The sequence below is a fragment of the Lepus europaeus genome, chromosome 19 (genome assembly GCF_033115175.1).
Source record: "Lepus europaeus isolate LE1 chromosome 19, mLepTim1.pri, whole genome shotgun sequence".
Classification (NCBI taxonomy): domain Eukaryota; kingdom Metazoa; phylum Chordata; class Mammalia; order Lagomorpha; family Leporidae; genus Lepus; species Lepus europaeus.
Genome location: NC_084845.1, coordinates 54,644,899 through 54,659,532, shown reverse-complemented (window position 1 = coordinate 54,659,532; position 14,634 = coordinate 54,644,899). Strand labels below are relative to the sequence as shown.

At 47.9% G+C, this 14,634-nt stretch overlaps 2 protein-coding genes across 3 annotated transcripts in view; one reads left to right on the top strand and one right to left on the bottom strand.

The window, feature by feature from the left end:
• The first annotated feature begins 65 nt into the window (after window positions 1-65).
• Window positions 66-4,042, top strand: SLC7A6OS (solute carrier family 7 member 6 opposite strand). The gene is made up of 5 exons (XM_062177183.1): window positions 66-269; window positions 390-668; window positions 1,278-1,484; window positions 2,390-2,510; window positions 3,314-4,042. Exons 1-5 carry the CDS (start codon window positions 78-80, stop codon window positions 3,439-3,441), a joined length of 927 nt encoding a protein of 308 aa, XP_062033167.1. The 5' UTR covers window positions 66-77; the 3' UTR covers window positions 3,442-4,042.
• Window positions 4,043-4,364: 322 nt separating this feature from the next.
• SLC7A6 (solute carrier family 7 member 6) overlaps window positions 4,365-14,634 on the bottom strand; it is a 35,087-nt gene continuing 24,817 nt past the window's right edge. For both annotated transcript variants that reach the window (XM_062177182.1, XM_062177181.1), the window contains exons 8-11: window positions 11,425-11,521; window positions 9,981-10,130; window positions 9,686-9,869; window positions 4,365-9,240 (exon numbers count right to left, since the gene is read on the bottom strand). In XM_062177182.1, the coding sequence (XP_062033166.1) occupies window positions 9,146-9,240; window positions 9,686-9,869; window positions 9,981-10,130; window positions 11,425-11,521 (526 nt within the window). In that variant the 3' untranslated portion in view covers window positions 4,365-9,145. The remainder of the gene's footprint in view (window positions 9,241-9,685; window positions 9,870-9,980; window positions 10,131-11,424; window positions 11,522-14,634) is intronic.

Here is a 14,634-nt window from a genome sequence, read left to right as displayed (position 1 = left end):
AGCGTGCAGGGCGGGGCCCGGAGCGGCGCTCTCCCAGGTCCCTCCGCGTGTTCCCGAAGTGCTCAGCGACCGCCGCTATGGAAGCCGGTAGGACGGCTGTGCTGCGGGTGAAGCGGAAGCGCAGTGCGGAACCCGCCGAGGCGCTCGTGCTTGCGTGTAAACGCCTCCGGAGCGGCGCGGTCCAGTTGGCCGCCCAGGAGAGTCCGGAGGGTCTAGAGAGGGCGGCGGAGAATAATGTCTTCCAGTTGGTGGCCACTGTGCGCTCCCAGGTATTGGTCGGGGAGGTCAGGGGTATGGGACTTGCGTGGGGGTCTTAGGGGGCAGACGGAATGAAACCTGGGCCCTGCGTTCCTCAAGAAGCCCTCTCCCTGTCGCCTTCCCTGCCCCAGGAGGAGCCCGTCCAGCAGCTCCTGCGGGAGGCCCTGTGCCCGCCCCAGGGCAGCCAGAAGCGTATCCGCCGCGGTCTCCGCGCATCAGTCCGAGAGGTCCGGCAGGAGGGCCGCTACCGGGTGGTCTCCAGCCACCGATCCTCGGGGACCACTAAGAGCGGGCCGGAGTCCGAGTGCGCGGCGGGGACTCCAGAAGCCGCTGGGGACGTAGGCTTCCAGCTATTCGATCTAGTCCACGAGGATGCAGAGCCAAAGGCCGCTGTCGCGGGTCCCTGCAAAGTAAGTATGCACTCGGCGGCGGGCGCTGGGTTTCTCCAGATAACGCTGGGAGTCTGGGCCTGAGAGCGGCACACAGCTTAACCTTAGGGGTGGCTATCCATCCAGCATGATTTTAAGCAAATACACTACCATTTAATGGAAAATCTTAAAAGAGGAGCTAGCATTGTAGCACAGCTTAAACTGCCACTTCCTTCACTGGAGTACCGTACTGGAGAGCACACTATCCAGACCCATTTCAAGATTAACCGCAGAAATGCAGTGCAGGCTTGTGAGCCCCAAGGGAAGAACGTCACACCAAAGGAATTCCGAAGACCTGTAGAAGCGGGGGGGATGCCCAGTGTCTCAGGCCAGTCTTTCCACATGCTTTATTTCAGCCAGGCACCAGAGAGCAGGATGCTTTCTTAAAGGTGTCTATTCCAAAAGAACCATACATTAAGTTTACCGTGATTCTTGATTTTTAATTACATAGCTAATTGAGGAAGACAGGGTGTCCACGGTAGTAAAAGTCTTGGGTACAACATAGAGAGCTGTAGAGAACTTTCTTTCATCCAACTCTTATGGAGCATTCTGTTCTGGGCCATGCATGTGTCGCCTGTGTTTTCTCCACAGACGTCTGATCCAGATGTGATCCTCTGCAATTCTGTAGAGTTGATCCGTGAACGACTGACCGTGTCTGAGGATGGACCCGAAGTTGGACACGAGAAGGAAGAGAAGCACGAAGACTATGTGTATGACATTTACTACCTGGAGATGGCCACTCCGGGGTGGATCGAGAACATCCTCTCTGTGCAGCCATATAGTCAGGAGTGGGAGCTGGTGAGGGGCACATGGCAGCCTAAAGCCTTCCTCTAGTCAGGGTGCCTTGTCTCCTGGGCTCCACCCTGACTGACATGGTTTTTAGTTCTTATCCTTGCTTAAAGGAAAAGTTTATTCTAAATGCCTTCTAGGTTTAGTGAAGGGAATTTTGAGAAAGACCATCTACATGTATAATTTTTGCTCTAAATTAATCTTTTAATAGAATTTGCAACATCCTTTCTTGTTATAGCTACCCACAATGGGGGTGGGGGAGTATGTGTAGGGCCTTATAATAAAACAGATAAAACCAGGAATTCTTAACATTAATGAGAATAAAAGCTTTGGGTTTTTTTAAATTTTATTGTATTTTAAGACAGGAGAAAACACTGGATGATGAAAGCTAACATCCTGATACCATTAGTCATAAATTCTAAAATGATAAATTGTCATACACTGTGAGAAGCACTTTACCGTGCACCTGCACTGGAGTCAGTTTTGTGTCAGGCACCCACCTTGGAACACTGAATGGCTCCTCCTCCTGCCTTCCTGCACTCCTTTTTCTGGGGTTTTGGTTCTGACCTTTGGCATCACCTGTAATTCCTTTCCCACTTAGCTACCTCTCAGGATTTGAAGATCACTGCCATTACCTCAGAGCTATTGGTTGTACCCTGCGTTCCCTTCTGGTGGAGTTGAGTCTATCACATCGGGAAAGCTGGACTCTGTCTAGGTCAAACTGGGCTACTCTGCCCTTCAGAGCCTGAGGGTACTAGAGCTTCTTGTGCAGCAGGGTCAAACTAATTCCAGGTCTGCCTTTTTTCACATGGCACCTTTGCATGTTGTCTCCCCAAGGCAGTATGGTAATGGTTCCCCCCAGAGTATAACCCTAGAAGTTTTGACTAGACTCATGTTTGTGTTGAGATGTGCAGGTGAATGATGATGAGCAACCAGAGGACATTTATGAAGATGAAGATGATGAGAACAGTGAGAATAATTGGCGAAATGAGTACCCAGAGGAGGAGAGCAGCGATGGAGATGAAGATTCCAGAGGTGGGTGGCAGCCCCAGGTGGGGGGAGATTGGTAGGATCCAACAGTGAGTTGTTAGTATAATTGACATACAGTCAATTGGCTTCCCTTCTCTGCTATTAGCAGTGTTGCTGAGCAGTGTTAGCAGGGGAGACTGCTGAGGGCATAATGCCACCAGGCCTGAGTTCAAATCCTTGGTTCTCACTGCCTAGCTATAGGTCTTTGACACTTTACTTTACCTCACTGAGCCTCATTTTGTCTTTAGAAAATGAGAAAAATGTTGCACCAGCTTCACTGGTTGGGATTAAGTCACACATCTGGCTCAATGTTTCTTTTTCTCAATCCAGTCAGGAAAGAGTAGAGGGGTTCACCAGAAGGAGTAGATCCAGGGTTTTCTTGAGTCAGTTATCAGACGCAACACAGGCATAGCACTTGGAGGGGAAGGAGAGATGCCCCAGCAATATAGCTCCTTTGACCATGTTCTTATTTAAGGTGCCAACACAAAGATGTTCTTGGTGTCTCCTAACAGGAGTCACTCACCACTCAATGGAATATTCTATTGGGAAAGTACTAATATAAGTTAAAAAGAAAGGCTGCAGTATGACTACAATTATAACAAAGAAAAATCCTATACTTAGGAGGAAAGTGACAAAATAACTCCAGCGTTAAAGGATGTGGTTTAGATGGTAGGAATAAAGAAAAGTTGTTCTATTTGCTAAATTTCCTTTACTAAGCAAGTATTTTCTAGTGAGGAACAAAAACAAAACAACAAAAACGGGCCTTTTTGAGAAGGAAGATCTCAGAGTCCATTTCTGATGTGTCCCAGGCTCTGATGCATCCAGCAGCCTCAGCGAGGAGGAAAGCGGCCGCAGCCGACGAGTGTGGAGCAAGTACCCTTCGGATGTACACAAGGAGTTTGGCTACGACAGCCCCCATGACCTGGATTCAGACTGACGTGAGGCTCTATCACAAGCTTGTGAAGGCTCTGGGACTACAGTGTCACCTGCTCTGGTGACATCCTCTAAGGTTTCTAAAAAGTAATCAAGCACCAGCTCACCACGGTGAATGTTTATGCTGAGTGAGTCTGCCACTAACAGTAGGGACCTTTTGCCTCAAACAAAAATGACCTACAGTCTGAAAAAGAAAGGTTCTGTTAGCTTCCTGGCCTTGACGTTTTTTCCTGGTGTTCTAGTTGGGTGCTGAAGTCAGAGGGGAGGAAGGCTCCTGTTTCATCAGCGTAATATTCTGCTTTTCTGTACAGTCAAGCTGCCTGTCTCTGGTAAAAGCCTGCTCGTTTCGATAGAAGGAACTCACAGTGGATACTGAAGGACTCTTACAGCAGCACAGATTGGACAGTGCCTGCTGTCAGGGCAGGAAGTAAAAGCTGCCTCAGCTGTGGAAGGTGTTATTTAAGAGCTGTCTCCTGCACCCCTGCTTTGGACTCTGATGATGGTTGTAAAGATTGCTGCTTGGCAGTGGTGCCAGGGAACAAACTGCATGAATGTGATACTTGTTTAATAATAAAAAAAAAAAGCCAACTTAGAAGGTAGAAACAAGTAATTCTTTAAAAATTTTTAAACTAGATTATCTGACATTTTTCCCACCACACTCCACCTCCACAAAAGGGGGTGGATGGCCGGCGCCGTGGCTTAACAGCACTGGCACACCAGGTTCTAGTCCCAGTTGCCCCTCTTCCAGGCCAGCTCTCTGCTATGGCCCGGGAAGGCAGTGGAGGATGGCCCAAGTGCTTGGGCCCTGCACCCGCATGGGAGACCAGGAGAAGCACCTGGCTGCTGGCTTCAGATCAGTGAGATGCACCGGCTGCAGCGGCCATTGGAGGGTGAACCAATGGCAAAAAGGAAGACCTTTCTCTCTGTCTCTCTCTCACTATCCACTCTGTCAAAAAAAGGGGGGGGGGAAGGGGAGTGGGCAGTGAGACAAGGTTTCAGAATTGACCTCAGACACTAAGGACTTAGGGCAAGCAAGGAAAAGAAAAAAAAAAAATCCTCACCTTAGCTTTCCATTGAGAAATGTTTATATTCATAGCACTCACCAAAATCAAACAACAGGATCAGTTTTTTTTAAGACTTCTACTTCTCCATCCTCCCTCCACTAATCCTTTCACTTTGTGTTCATTTTGTAAGTCTGCACCTAACGGAGGGTTAAACCTGCCAAAATAACTTCTGTGTTCAGGCAACAGGCAATGTTCACTTTCTAATAGTAGCCACTAGCCATACTGTGGCTTTGAGCACTTGAAATGTGGTTAGTGCAATGGAGAAGCTGAGTTTTTAATTTTATTTCATTTTACTTTAGCTACATGTGGCTAGTAACTACTGTAGTAGACAACACAGGTGTAGCGAAACAAAACAGAACCTGCAATTCAGGATGAACATTTCAGTGCAGCCATTAAGAACCCCAATTTGGGACCCTGCACCTCATTTCAGATGCTTGGGTTCAAGTCCTAGCTCTGCTCCTGACTCAGCTTCCTGTTAATGTGCACCCTGGAAGATAATGCTGCTGGCATTGTGGTTGGGTCCCTCCTATGGGAGACCCAGATATAATTCCTGGCTCCTGACTTTGGCCAGGCACAGCCCTAGCTGTTGTGGGCATTTGGGAAGTGAACCTCTCTCTTTCAAATAGGTTTTGGGGAAAAAAAACCCTTCAATCCAAGATATACCCTCTTGCCCTGTGACAGGTGTCTGATTCACATGGAAAAGTGAATTACACAGATAACTTCTTGCAACATTTTCTTTTAAAGATTATTTGAAAGAGTTAGAAAGATCTTCCATCCACTGGTTCACTCCCCAGATGGCCACAACAGCCACGCTGGGCCAAGCTGAATCCAAGAGCCAGGAGCTTCATCCGCATCTCCAGTGTGGCAGAGGTTGAAACACTTGGGCCATCTTCCACTGTTTTTCCCAGGCCATGAGCAAGGAGCTGGATCAGAAATAGAGCAGCCTTCGCCCATACAGGATGCCAGCATCACAAGCAGCAACTTAACTAGCTACGGCGAAATGCTGGCCCCACTTGCCACATTTTTTAAGACTTCTACTTCTCCATCCTACCTCCACTAATCCTTTCACTTTGTGTTCATTTTGTAAGTTTGCACCCACATGGAGTGTTAAACCTGCCAAAGTAACTTCTGTGTTCAGGCAACAGGCGGTGTTCAGCACTAAGGTCTCTGCTGAGCCGCCCACCTTGCCTTCCAGGTGCATTCTGTTTAACCATGTAACCTTGCTTTCCTCAGTCTGGGCACTCGATGGATGTCCTACCCCAATAAACCTTGCTGCCTTGCTTACCACTGGGGGGAAAAAAAAACAGGCTGTATTTTCCCATCCTAAGCTAAGCACAGGTACAAGTCAGCATTGGCTGCAACTAGTGTCTAATACTACTTAGCCTCCTATAAGCATAAAAATTAAGAATTTGGGGCCGGCGCTGTGGCGTAGCAGGTAAAGCCACCGCCTGCAGTGCCAGCATCCCATATGGGTGCCAGTTCGAGACCTGGCCGCTCCACTTCCCATCCAGCTCTCTGCTATGGCCTGGGAAAGCAGTAGAAGATGGCCCAAATCCTTGGGCCCCCACACCCGCTTGGGAGATCTGGAAGAAGCTCCTGGCTCCTGGCTTTGGATTGGCACAGCTCTGGCCATTGAGACCATCTGGGGAGTGAACCAGCGGATGGAAGACCTCTCTATCTTTCTCCCTTTCTCTGCCTCTCCTCTCTGTAACTGTGACTTTCAAGTAAAATAAATGAATCTTTAAAAAAAAAAATGAAGGATTTAAAAACACTCTAGCCATTATAATGTGCTTACTGCTGTTTATGTGCTCAATGGTTTTGCCAACATTAAAGGCTCACAATTTCACAAAATGCACCCGCTGCGAAAAGGATTAGCACACCAGGAGAAGGAGTTAAGGAGGCAGACCACAAAGAACTGACAGAAATTAATTCCGTTATGAAGCTTGACTTGGGCAGGGAGTCTGGCATCCCTCTCACATAAGGTTCCTAGGGAAAGTCTATGCAGCACAGAGGGGAAGAATGTTGTCACCATCCAGTAATGAGGGTGACGGCTCACTAAGTACTAGGGAGCACCTGGAGTGTGAGGCCCTTGCTTCCCCTAGAAGCCACTAGGGGGCAGAAAATTCCTGGAATTAGCTGGTTATTAGCTAAAGCCAGGGTCAGGGGTCCTTGAGCCAAGCACACTCTTCAAAGGATTAGCTCTAGAGGAGTCCTCGGATAGGTGCCAGTGTGGCCTGGGTATGAACCATGTTTATATAGTCCAGGCAAGTCAGCCTTTGCACAAGACTCCCTGTTGTCAGGATTTGCTGGACAAATCCCTATTCTGTGACTGTAAGAACACCCCCCGCCATTTTTTCACGGATGCATACCCTAAATCAAAGGCAACAGTGATCATGCTCTCTTAAGTCTTCTTTATTGAGCAAGGATATGATCAAGGTTACTCCCTTATCTGTGACTGGGGCCAGTTTGGTGGATAACAATGGTCAGGAAGATTGCCGTATTCTTGTCATTACTGTTAACGAATTCTAAAAACCTAAAGGCATGAAAGCCCATAGGAGTTATCAAGCTAGCAAGTTCTGAGCCCAGAATGACAGTGTTTGGGGCATGACAGAACAACTATCCAATCCACTACAGCCTTCCTGCCCACGAAGGATGATCCATTAGGCCAGACTTGCCCCCCTGGCCCATCCTGGGGGTTAAAAGCCCAGCCTGAGCACCAGGCTTGGTTGCTTCCACTCATGTGGTCTGCTGAGGAGCCAGATTGAGGTTGTAGCAGCTTTTCTCCCAGAGTCTTCACTGATTTTCACAGGGAAAAAAATGGAAGTCCTGACAAGTACCAAGCTCTTCCTGAGACTGCAGCCCCATCAGATTTCGGGAGCAAGAGGAGGTGAGCAGGAAAGGAGTGTACTATCCTGATGACCCACACCAGGTGGCTCAAAGTGTAAACAAACCCTGGTGCTGGGGACACAGGAGAATCAGCCTGGCAAGAGGTTTTCAGAAAAGAAAATGACCACTTCTAGCACCAGGGTGGGCTTGCTTGGGTCTGCACAGCAGCTGCTGACGCCAGCCCATAGAGAAAGAACAAGCTCTCTGATGACATGGGTCTGACAGCTGAAAGAATTCAGGTGATCCACCTGAATTCCAGAACCGTTTAAGCCCTCTCTGTTTCAGTCCTCTTAAAGTTCACACCAGAAACCTGAAGATTTATTTCTATCAACTAGAACAAAGACCAAAAGCGTCAAGTAAAACAGGATTATCCTTCAAAATAGCAGTATTACCAAACATCTGACTCATGAATTTGTTTATCTGTCCTTGCTGAACCAGAGCCAGTTGCTTGTAACATGTGACCTATCTATACTAAAGTATAATAGGTATATGAGTAAAAAAGATCCTTAAAGTTCACCTTTGTAGATAAGATTCAACCAAAGATTGTGCTAAACTGAGCATAAAATCTGGCCACAATTTGCCCTGCTACAGAGATACTTCTGGGAGCAGAGGGACTCGGTGCTTGATACTTTCAATGTTTTAAACATAGTTGAGCCTACTGCATCCTATAGATGAGAGAACACTACTGCTCTGCTGGAATTGTTCTGGATTAAACAATAAAAAATGAAGTATAGGAGTTGGTGGTGGAGGTGGTGGTCACATGTCCAGTTAGCTGCAAAGCTGCTCCTTCTCACTGGAGCAGTGAGGTTTTCTTCAGCCCTTGTTTCAGGATTGAAGCACAGTAGCTGTAGCTAGGAAGCACGCAGTTGGATGGCAAAGACAATTCATTTTGGAGCTGAAAGCTCATCTCCTTTCTTAACAATGTTGAACATACGTACAAATATAATCCAAGTAGATTCAGTCAGACAGGCAGAATCTCCTCAAAGGAGATAACTAACCTGTACAACAGTGAGGTCCTGTGGCTTCCCAAGCATACCGACGCACAGAATGAGGGGCCAACGTTGACAGGAAGGACCCTCAATGGACACTTCTGGGACCCTGAAGAGACTTCTCCCTTTCAGGCTTATTGTCTGAGTGTGAAATTCTAGAGCAGGAAGATGTTCTTCTTGGGGAATTCAAGAAGAGGGAGATACACTGTTCCGGGATCGGTTAAATAAAGCCTTGCTGTTCAGGCCACCATCCCCTACCACCCAAAGGAATACAACCATCTCCCTGGGAAAGGATTTTGAGCAGAGGAAGAAAAGGTAGCATTTCATGCCTCTAAAGTCAGGTGCTAAGACCTGGTCAGAGGAAAATTTCCCAAAAAGTAGCTCCTCTGTAGAAATTCCTGGTTCACAATTTCAATTCAGAAATCACCAGCCAGCATTCCTGATTCCTCCACTGCAACTTACCAAATAAGTTTGTCAGGGCTGTGCCTACCCACCAGGGACAACACTGATAGCCATTCCTCAGCTCCCCAGTCTCCTCCCAGCCCACCCTCTCAAGTCCCCACCTTCAAGCTGGCCCCAGACCCTGAGTTTCTTCCCATAGCTTACCAATGAGAGTGAGCATTGGCCCTGAGCCCCTTTATATTACATGGGTCAACAGGCTCCTTTAATTCAGGAGGGTTGGGCCCACATAGTCTTGTAATCTGGACTTTGGTGGCTGTGGCCACAGGTGGCCAGCCTTCCAGGACACAGGGGAAGTCACCTCTGGCATCTATTCAGTTTTCCTCTCAACCTTTCTATCTTCAGCTACATCTAGCTCAGTCAGGACGCAAAAGCAAAGCTTCTGGGTGACTCTGGTGATAGCAGCTAAATGAAAATAGAGAAGCACAGGATTTAGCAATCACATTTGGCCACAGCCCCCACCCTAACACCACAAGGCTAATTAAAACAAACTGTGGTTTCCCTCCCAACCTGTCCCTCGGGTAGCCTGTGCCAAGCACTGTGCCTCATCCCGATACTACTATCCTCTGCCCCTTGCTCAGCCAGAGGCTGATGCGTGACTCCCTGTCTTCCCAGGTGGACTGCACCGTCAGGTGGTAGTGCTTTAAACTCCAAAATAGGACACTAAAATTAGAATTAAAGTGATCACGTCAAGACCAAAAAGGAAGTCACATGGGGAATCCAGGTCTCATGGCCTCCAGGAAATCACAAGCACAGGCAGAAGCTGTTAGCCACTTGCCACCCCCACCTCTACGGGCATCTGCATGTGCACACACACAGCCAGTGAGTGATGGGGCAAAGAGAAGCTCACCCAAGATGTTCCGTATAAAAAGTGGCCTGCGGGACTCTGGCAGATAAACACCCATGAAGTAGACAGGGACCCCGGAGAGGGCGATCCCGATGCCAATGAGGGAATTGATGGTATCACTGTAGAGGGGCACGATCACCAGAAACACGGAGCATATGCAGAACACGATGGGAAAAAACAGGCTCAGCTGAAATGGAGGGAGGTGAGATGTTAAAGAAGTAGGATGGGGGTACAGGAGATGGGCAAGAAGATACCTTGGGAGATGGCCCACCCCTCCTCCTCTGCCCACAGCACTGACCTTGAGAGGACGAGGCCGGTCAGGCTCCTTCCAGCGAAGGTAGAGCTGTCCAACAACAGATAAGCCCACAAAGAACCAGTAGCTGAAGCTGAAGTAGTTGATGAGCAAGAAGACATTCTCTACAATGAGGTAGATGAGTGCCATAGCACACTGTGGAGGGAAGGGTAGAGAGGAAGGGTGCATGTTGTCTGCAACAGCCTAGCCCACAAGATTCCACCATCCAACAGACCAGATCTGATGTGGCTTCACTTGATTACCTCTGGTCCTTTTCAGCGACCCCCTGACATCACTTAGGACCATTCTCCACATGAAACTTCAAGGCAGGGTCTTGCCTTCTACTGGGGCCTTCCTACACTCAATGCCTCCCTTCTATTACAAGTACTTACAGTCCAAGCCAGATTTCTTCTCTCTTCTAAAGATAGACAGGGAAGACCTCAATGCACCAATTTCAACATGAATTACGCTGTGCCCTAAGGAGGTGCTTAGACCTAGGTCCCAACTACTTGTCACAAGTAAGAGAAACACTCAAGCTGGCGCTATGGCATAGCAAGTAGAGCCACCACCTGCAGTGCCGGCATCCCATATGAGTGTTGGTTCAATCCCTGGCTACTCCACTTCTGATCCAGCTCTCTGCTGTGGCCTGGGAAAGCGGTAGAAGATGGCCCAAGTCCTTGGGCCCCTGTACCTACATGGGAGACCCAGAAGAAACTCCAGGCTCCTGGCTTTGGAAAATGAGAAAATGGGGACTGGCATTGTGGCATAGCAGGTAAAGCTGCTGCCTGTAATGCTGGCATCCCATACAGGTACCAGTTCGTGTCCCAGATGCTCTGCTTCAGATCCAGTTTCCTGCTAATGGTGTGGGAAAAACAACAGAAGACAGCCCAAGTACTCTGGCCCCTGCACCCAACTGGGAGACCTGGAAGAAGCTCGTGGCCCTTGACTTTGACCTGGCCCAGCCCAGGCCATTGCAGCCATTTGGGGAGTGAGCCAGTAGATGGAAAATACCTGTATCTTTCTCTGTCTCTACCTCTATATAACTCTGCCTTTCAAATAAATAACTTGGGCCATCCTCTGCTGCTTTCCCAGGTTTATCAGCAGGGAGCTAGATTGGACATGGAACAGCCAGGACCTGAACTGGCACACATACGAGATGCTGGCACTGCAGGCTGCAGATTTACCTGCTTTGCCAAAGCACCAGCCCCAATTAAAAAAAAAAATCTTAAAAAAAAAAAAAAGTAAAAATTAAATTAAAGATAATGCAAATTTTTTCATGAACTTTTTGAAGACCCTTCATGAATATGTGCTCCATGCATTGTTTAACCCCATTTTCTGTGAACTTTCTGCAGTACCCGTGTGTGTGTGTGTGTGTGTATAAAACCCCTTAGGGCAAATTAGAAGGAGCCCTGGGTAAACATAAACCCCACATTGCTCCAGCAGAACTTACATTAAACAGTAAAGCAGGGATGGGCGTAAAACGCTCAATGTGGATCATGGATAGAAGGTCCGGGAGGTGCCCCTCACGGGAGCCCACGAAGAACAACCTGGAAAGAAGAAATGTGTCAAAAGGATCCAATTATTAGCCATCTGGCCATACTCCTCACTCAAAATAGGCTCAAAGCCCCATTAAAAACCGGGTCAGTCTCTCAGGATCATCTCATACCCTCAGTACAGTCCAGCCCAGTGCACCTCCCCTTACCCACAAACAAGGTTTCCACATTCTTCAAGCAGGAGCATCTCGTCACTACCCAGGAAGGCCCCACGCCACCATTAACCAATGAAAATCTCAGGCCTCGAGTTATAGAACACACCATTCCTTAGATACTCCCACTTCTTTGAACAACAGATATCTCCTCAACATCCCACAGATGCTTCACTCTGCAATCACCCACTGGCACCCCAATCCATGCCATCAGGATTACCACCACTCTACCTTTGAATTACGCTAACACAATGACTTTTTAAAGAAAGACAATGAGGCATTTGGCATAGCAGTTAAGACACTGAATAGGATGCCTGAGTTCAAGTTCCAGCTTCACTCCCAATTCCAGCTTCCTGCTAGTGCACACCCTGGGAGGCAGCAAGTGTTGGCTCAAGTAGTTGAGTCCCTACCACACATGTGGGAATCACAGATTGAATTCTGGACTCCTGGCTTTGGCATGGTCCAAAGCCTGGATCCTGTGAGCATTTGGTGAGTAAACCAGTGGATAAGAGTTTCTCTCTCTCTTTCTGCCTTTCAAATAAATAAAAACTTATTGGAGAGTAGCCAGCTTTCTGTTTGTACCTCCATATGTCTCCCCTGAACTCCTGATATGTGCTAAATTAGGATAAGCCTGGTGATCAAAGGGACAATCCAGACTTCCTCTTTGTACTTAATGAGTTCTACCATATGGAAGACACAGAGGAAGCTCCTGCCTCCTGGCTTTGGATTGGCCCAGCTCCAGTCATTGCTGTCATTTGGAGAGTGAACCAGCAGATGGAAAACCTTTCTCTGTCTCTCCCTCTCGCTCTAACTCTTCCTCTCAAATAAATAAATAAAATCTTAAAAGGAAAAAAGAAGCATTCTACCAACTGGGAAAAAGACCAGCAAAGAAGTGTAATGCCCTCCAGTGTGGTCAGTATCATCTTGGAGTACACAGCACTCAGGCACTAAGTCTGAAGAGAAAGTAGGGGAGTAAAAAGCTTTTCAAGAGATGACCCCACCTGGGCTGGGAAAAAGATGGAATTTGCTGGAAGTAAGTAGATAGGTGAGGAACCAGCATGTACAAAGGCAAAAAAAGCGTTGGTGGTATGAAAGAATAGCCTCTTTCAAGGTTGATGCTAAAAGTGCCTGTAGTTCCAAGATAAGGTGTGTGAGGAGAAGCTGCAGGGCAGAATCTCTACAAGGTTCCGCTGTGGAATGTGAGCAAACACTGGAACTATCAGAGGCTCTAAAGTAAGGATTTGACATGATTTAACACCAAAGACTCATTATGGCATAAAGAGGCCTCCCTAGAGCAGGGAGAAGACAGAGAATAGGAGAGAAGGCAAGGTCATCACAATTGTCCTATCAGAAAGGAGGCCCAAATGAGGGTGGGCACCCTGGTTGAGGTCAGAACAAGACAAACAGAATAACCTCAATCAAATATAGTGTTCCTGTATGTATGTCCATACATGCTTAAGCTGAGGGAAGAGAATGGACACCAGGGAAAAATAAGGCCAAGAAAGAATGATTGACGGGCTACAGCAGCACAATTGGAGACAAATCACAGGTTGGGTGTACAATAAGTCTGAGATACTTGTGGGCCATTCAGGTGGAGCCACAGGAGTTGACAACATCAGCTGGAAAAGTATCACTGGGGCAAGATATTAGAGTTGGTTCATGAAGTTAATAATTTGTACTATGCAGGAAAGTAATAATGGCTACTCTCTTGAGAAGTATATCCAGAAAAAGGAAGTAAGCAGCTAGGGAAAGCTGTTTTGTGGCTTCTTTGAGTAGAGATGAGAGAAGTCCATGGAGAGCTGGTTCCAAGTGATCATTCACCAGAGAGAAAGGCCAACTGGTAAAGCAAAGTCTGAAGAAGAGGGGCAGTGCTGGAACCTGAGACCAGGTGGCAGAGTCGGCCTGTAAAAGCAGATCCACCCCTTTGTTAGTGACCAAATGTTCTCAGAGATAAAGGTCTGTTGCTTAGAGAGAATAGGGGCCTGCTTTGTGGACTCAGTGTTTTCTGTGAACTGAGAGGCACAGTCATCCCATGCATAGCAGCAGTATTGCTAACTTACCAATTATTAAAGGAATGTAACTCAGAAAGAGTTCAAATTTTGTGACTGACAGGATTATTACTCCAAGCTACTGCCTTCCTTCCCTACACTCTTTACCAATCTGTCCTTATTTCATATAGAAACCTTCCAGCACACAAATGTTTGCACAAAGGCAAGCACGTGTGCACATGCATGTACACACACACACATTCACACACACCTTGTATGCTCACAAGATATGAGAACAGGAGCTCTTTGGGGCTGGCGCTGTGGCGCAGTGGGTTAACATCCTGGCCTGAAGCGCCGGCAACCCATATGGGTGCCGGTTCGAGACCTGGCTGCTCCACTTCCTTTCCAGCTCTCTGCTATGGCCTTGGAAAGCAGTGGAAGATGGCCCAAGTCCTTGGGCCCCTGCATCCGCATGGGAGACCCGGAAGAGGCTCCTGGCTCCTGACTTCCGATTGGCACAGCTCCAGCTGTTGTGGCCAATCGGGGAGTGAACCATCGAATGGAAGACCTCTCTCTCTCTCTCTGCCTCTCTTCTCTCTGTGTAACTCTGACTCTCAAATAAATAAATAAATCTTTAAAAAAAAGAAAACAGGGCCGGCGCCGTGGCTTAACAGGCTAATCCTCCGCCTTGTGGCGCCAGCACACTGGGTTCTAGTCCCGGTTGGGGCGCTAGATTCTATCCTGGTTGCCCCTCTTCCAGGCCAGCTCTCTGCTATGGCCCGGGAGTGCAGTGGAGGATGGCCCAAGTCCTTGGGCCCTGCACCTGCATGGGAGACCAGGAGAAGCACCTGGCTCCTGGCTTCAGATCAGCGAGATGCACTGGCTGCAGCGGCCATTGGAGGGTGAACCAACAGCAAAAAGGAAGACCTTTCTGTCTCTCTCTCACTATCCACTCTGCCTGTCAAAA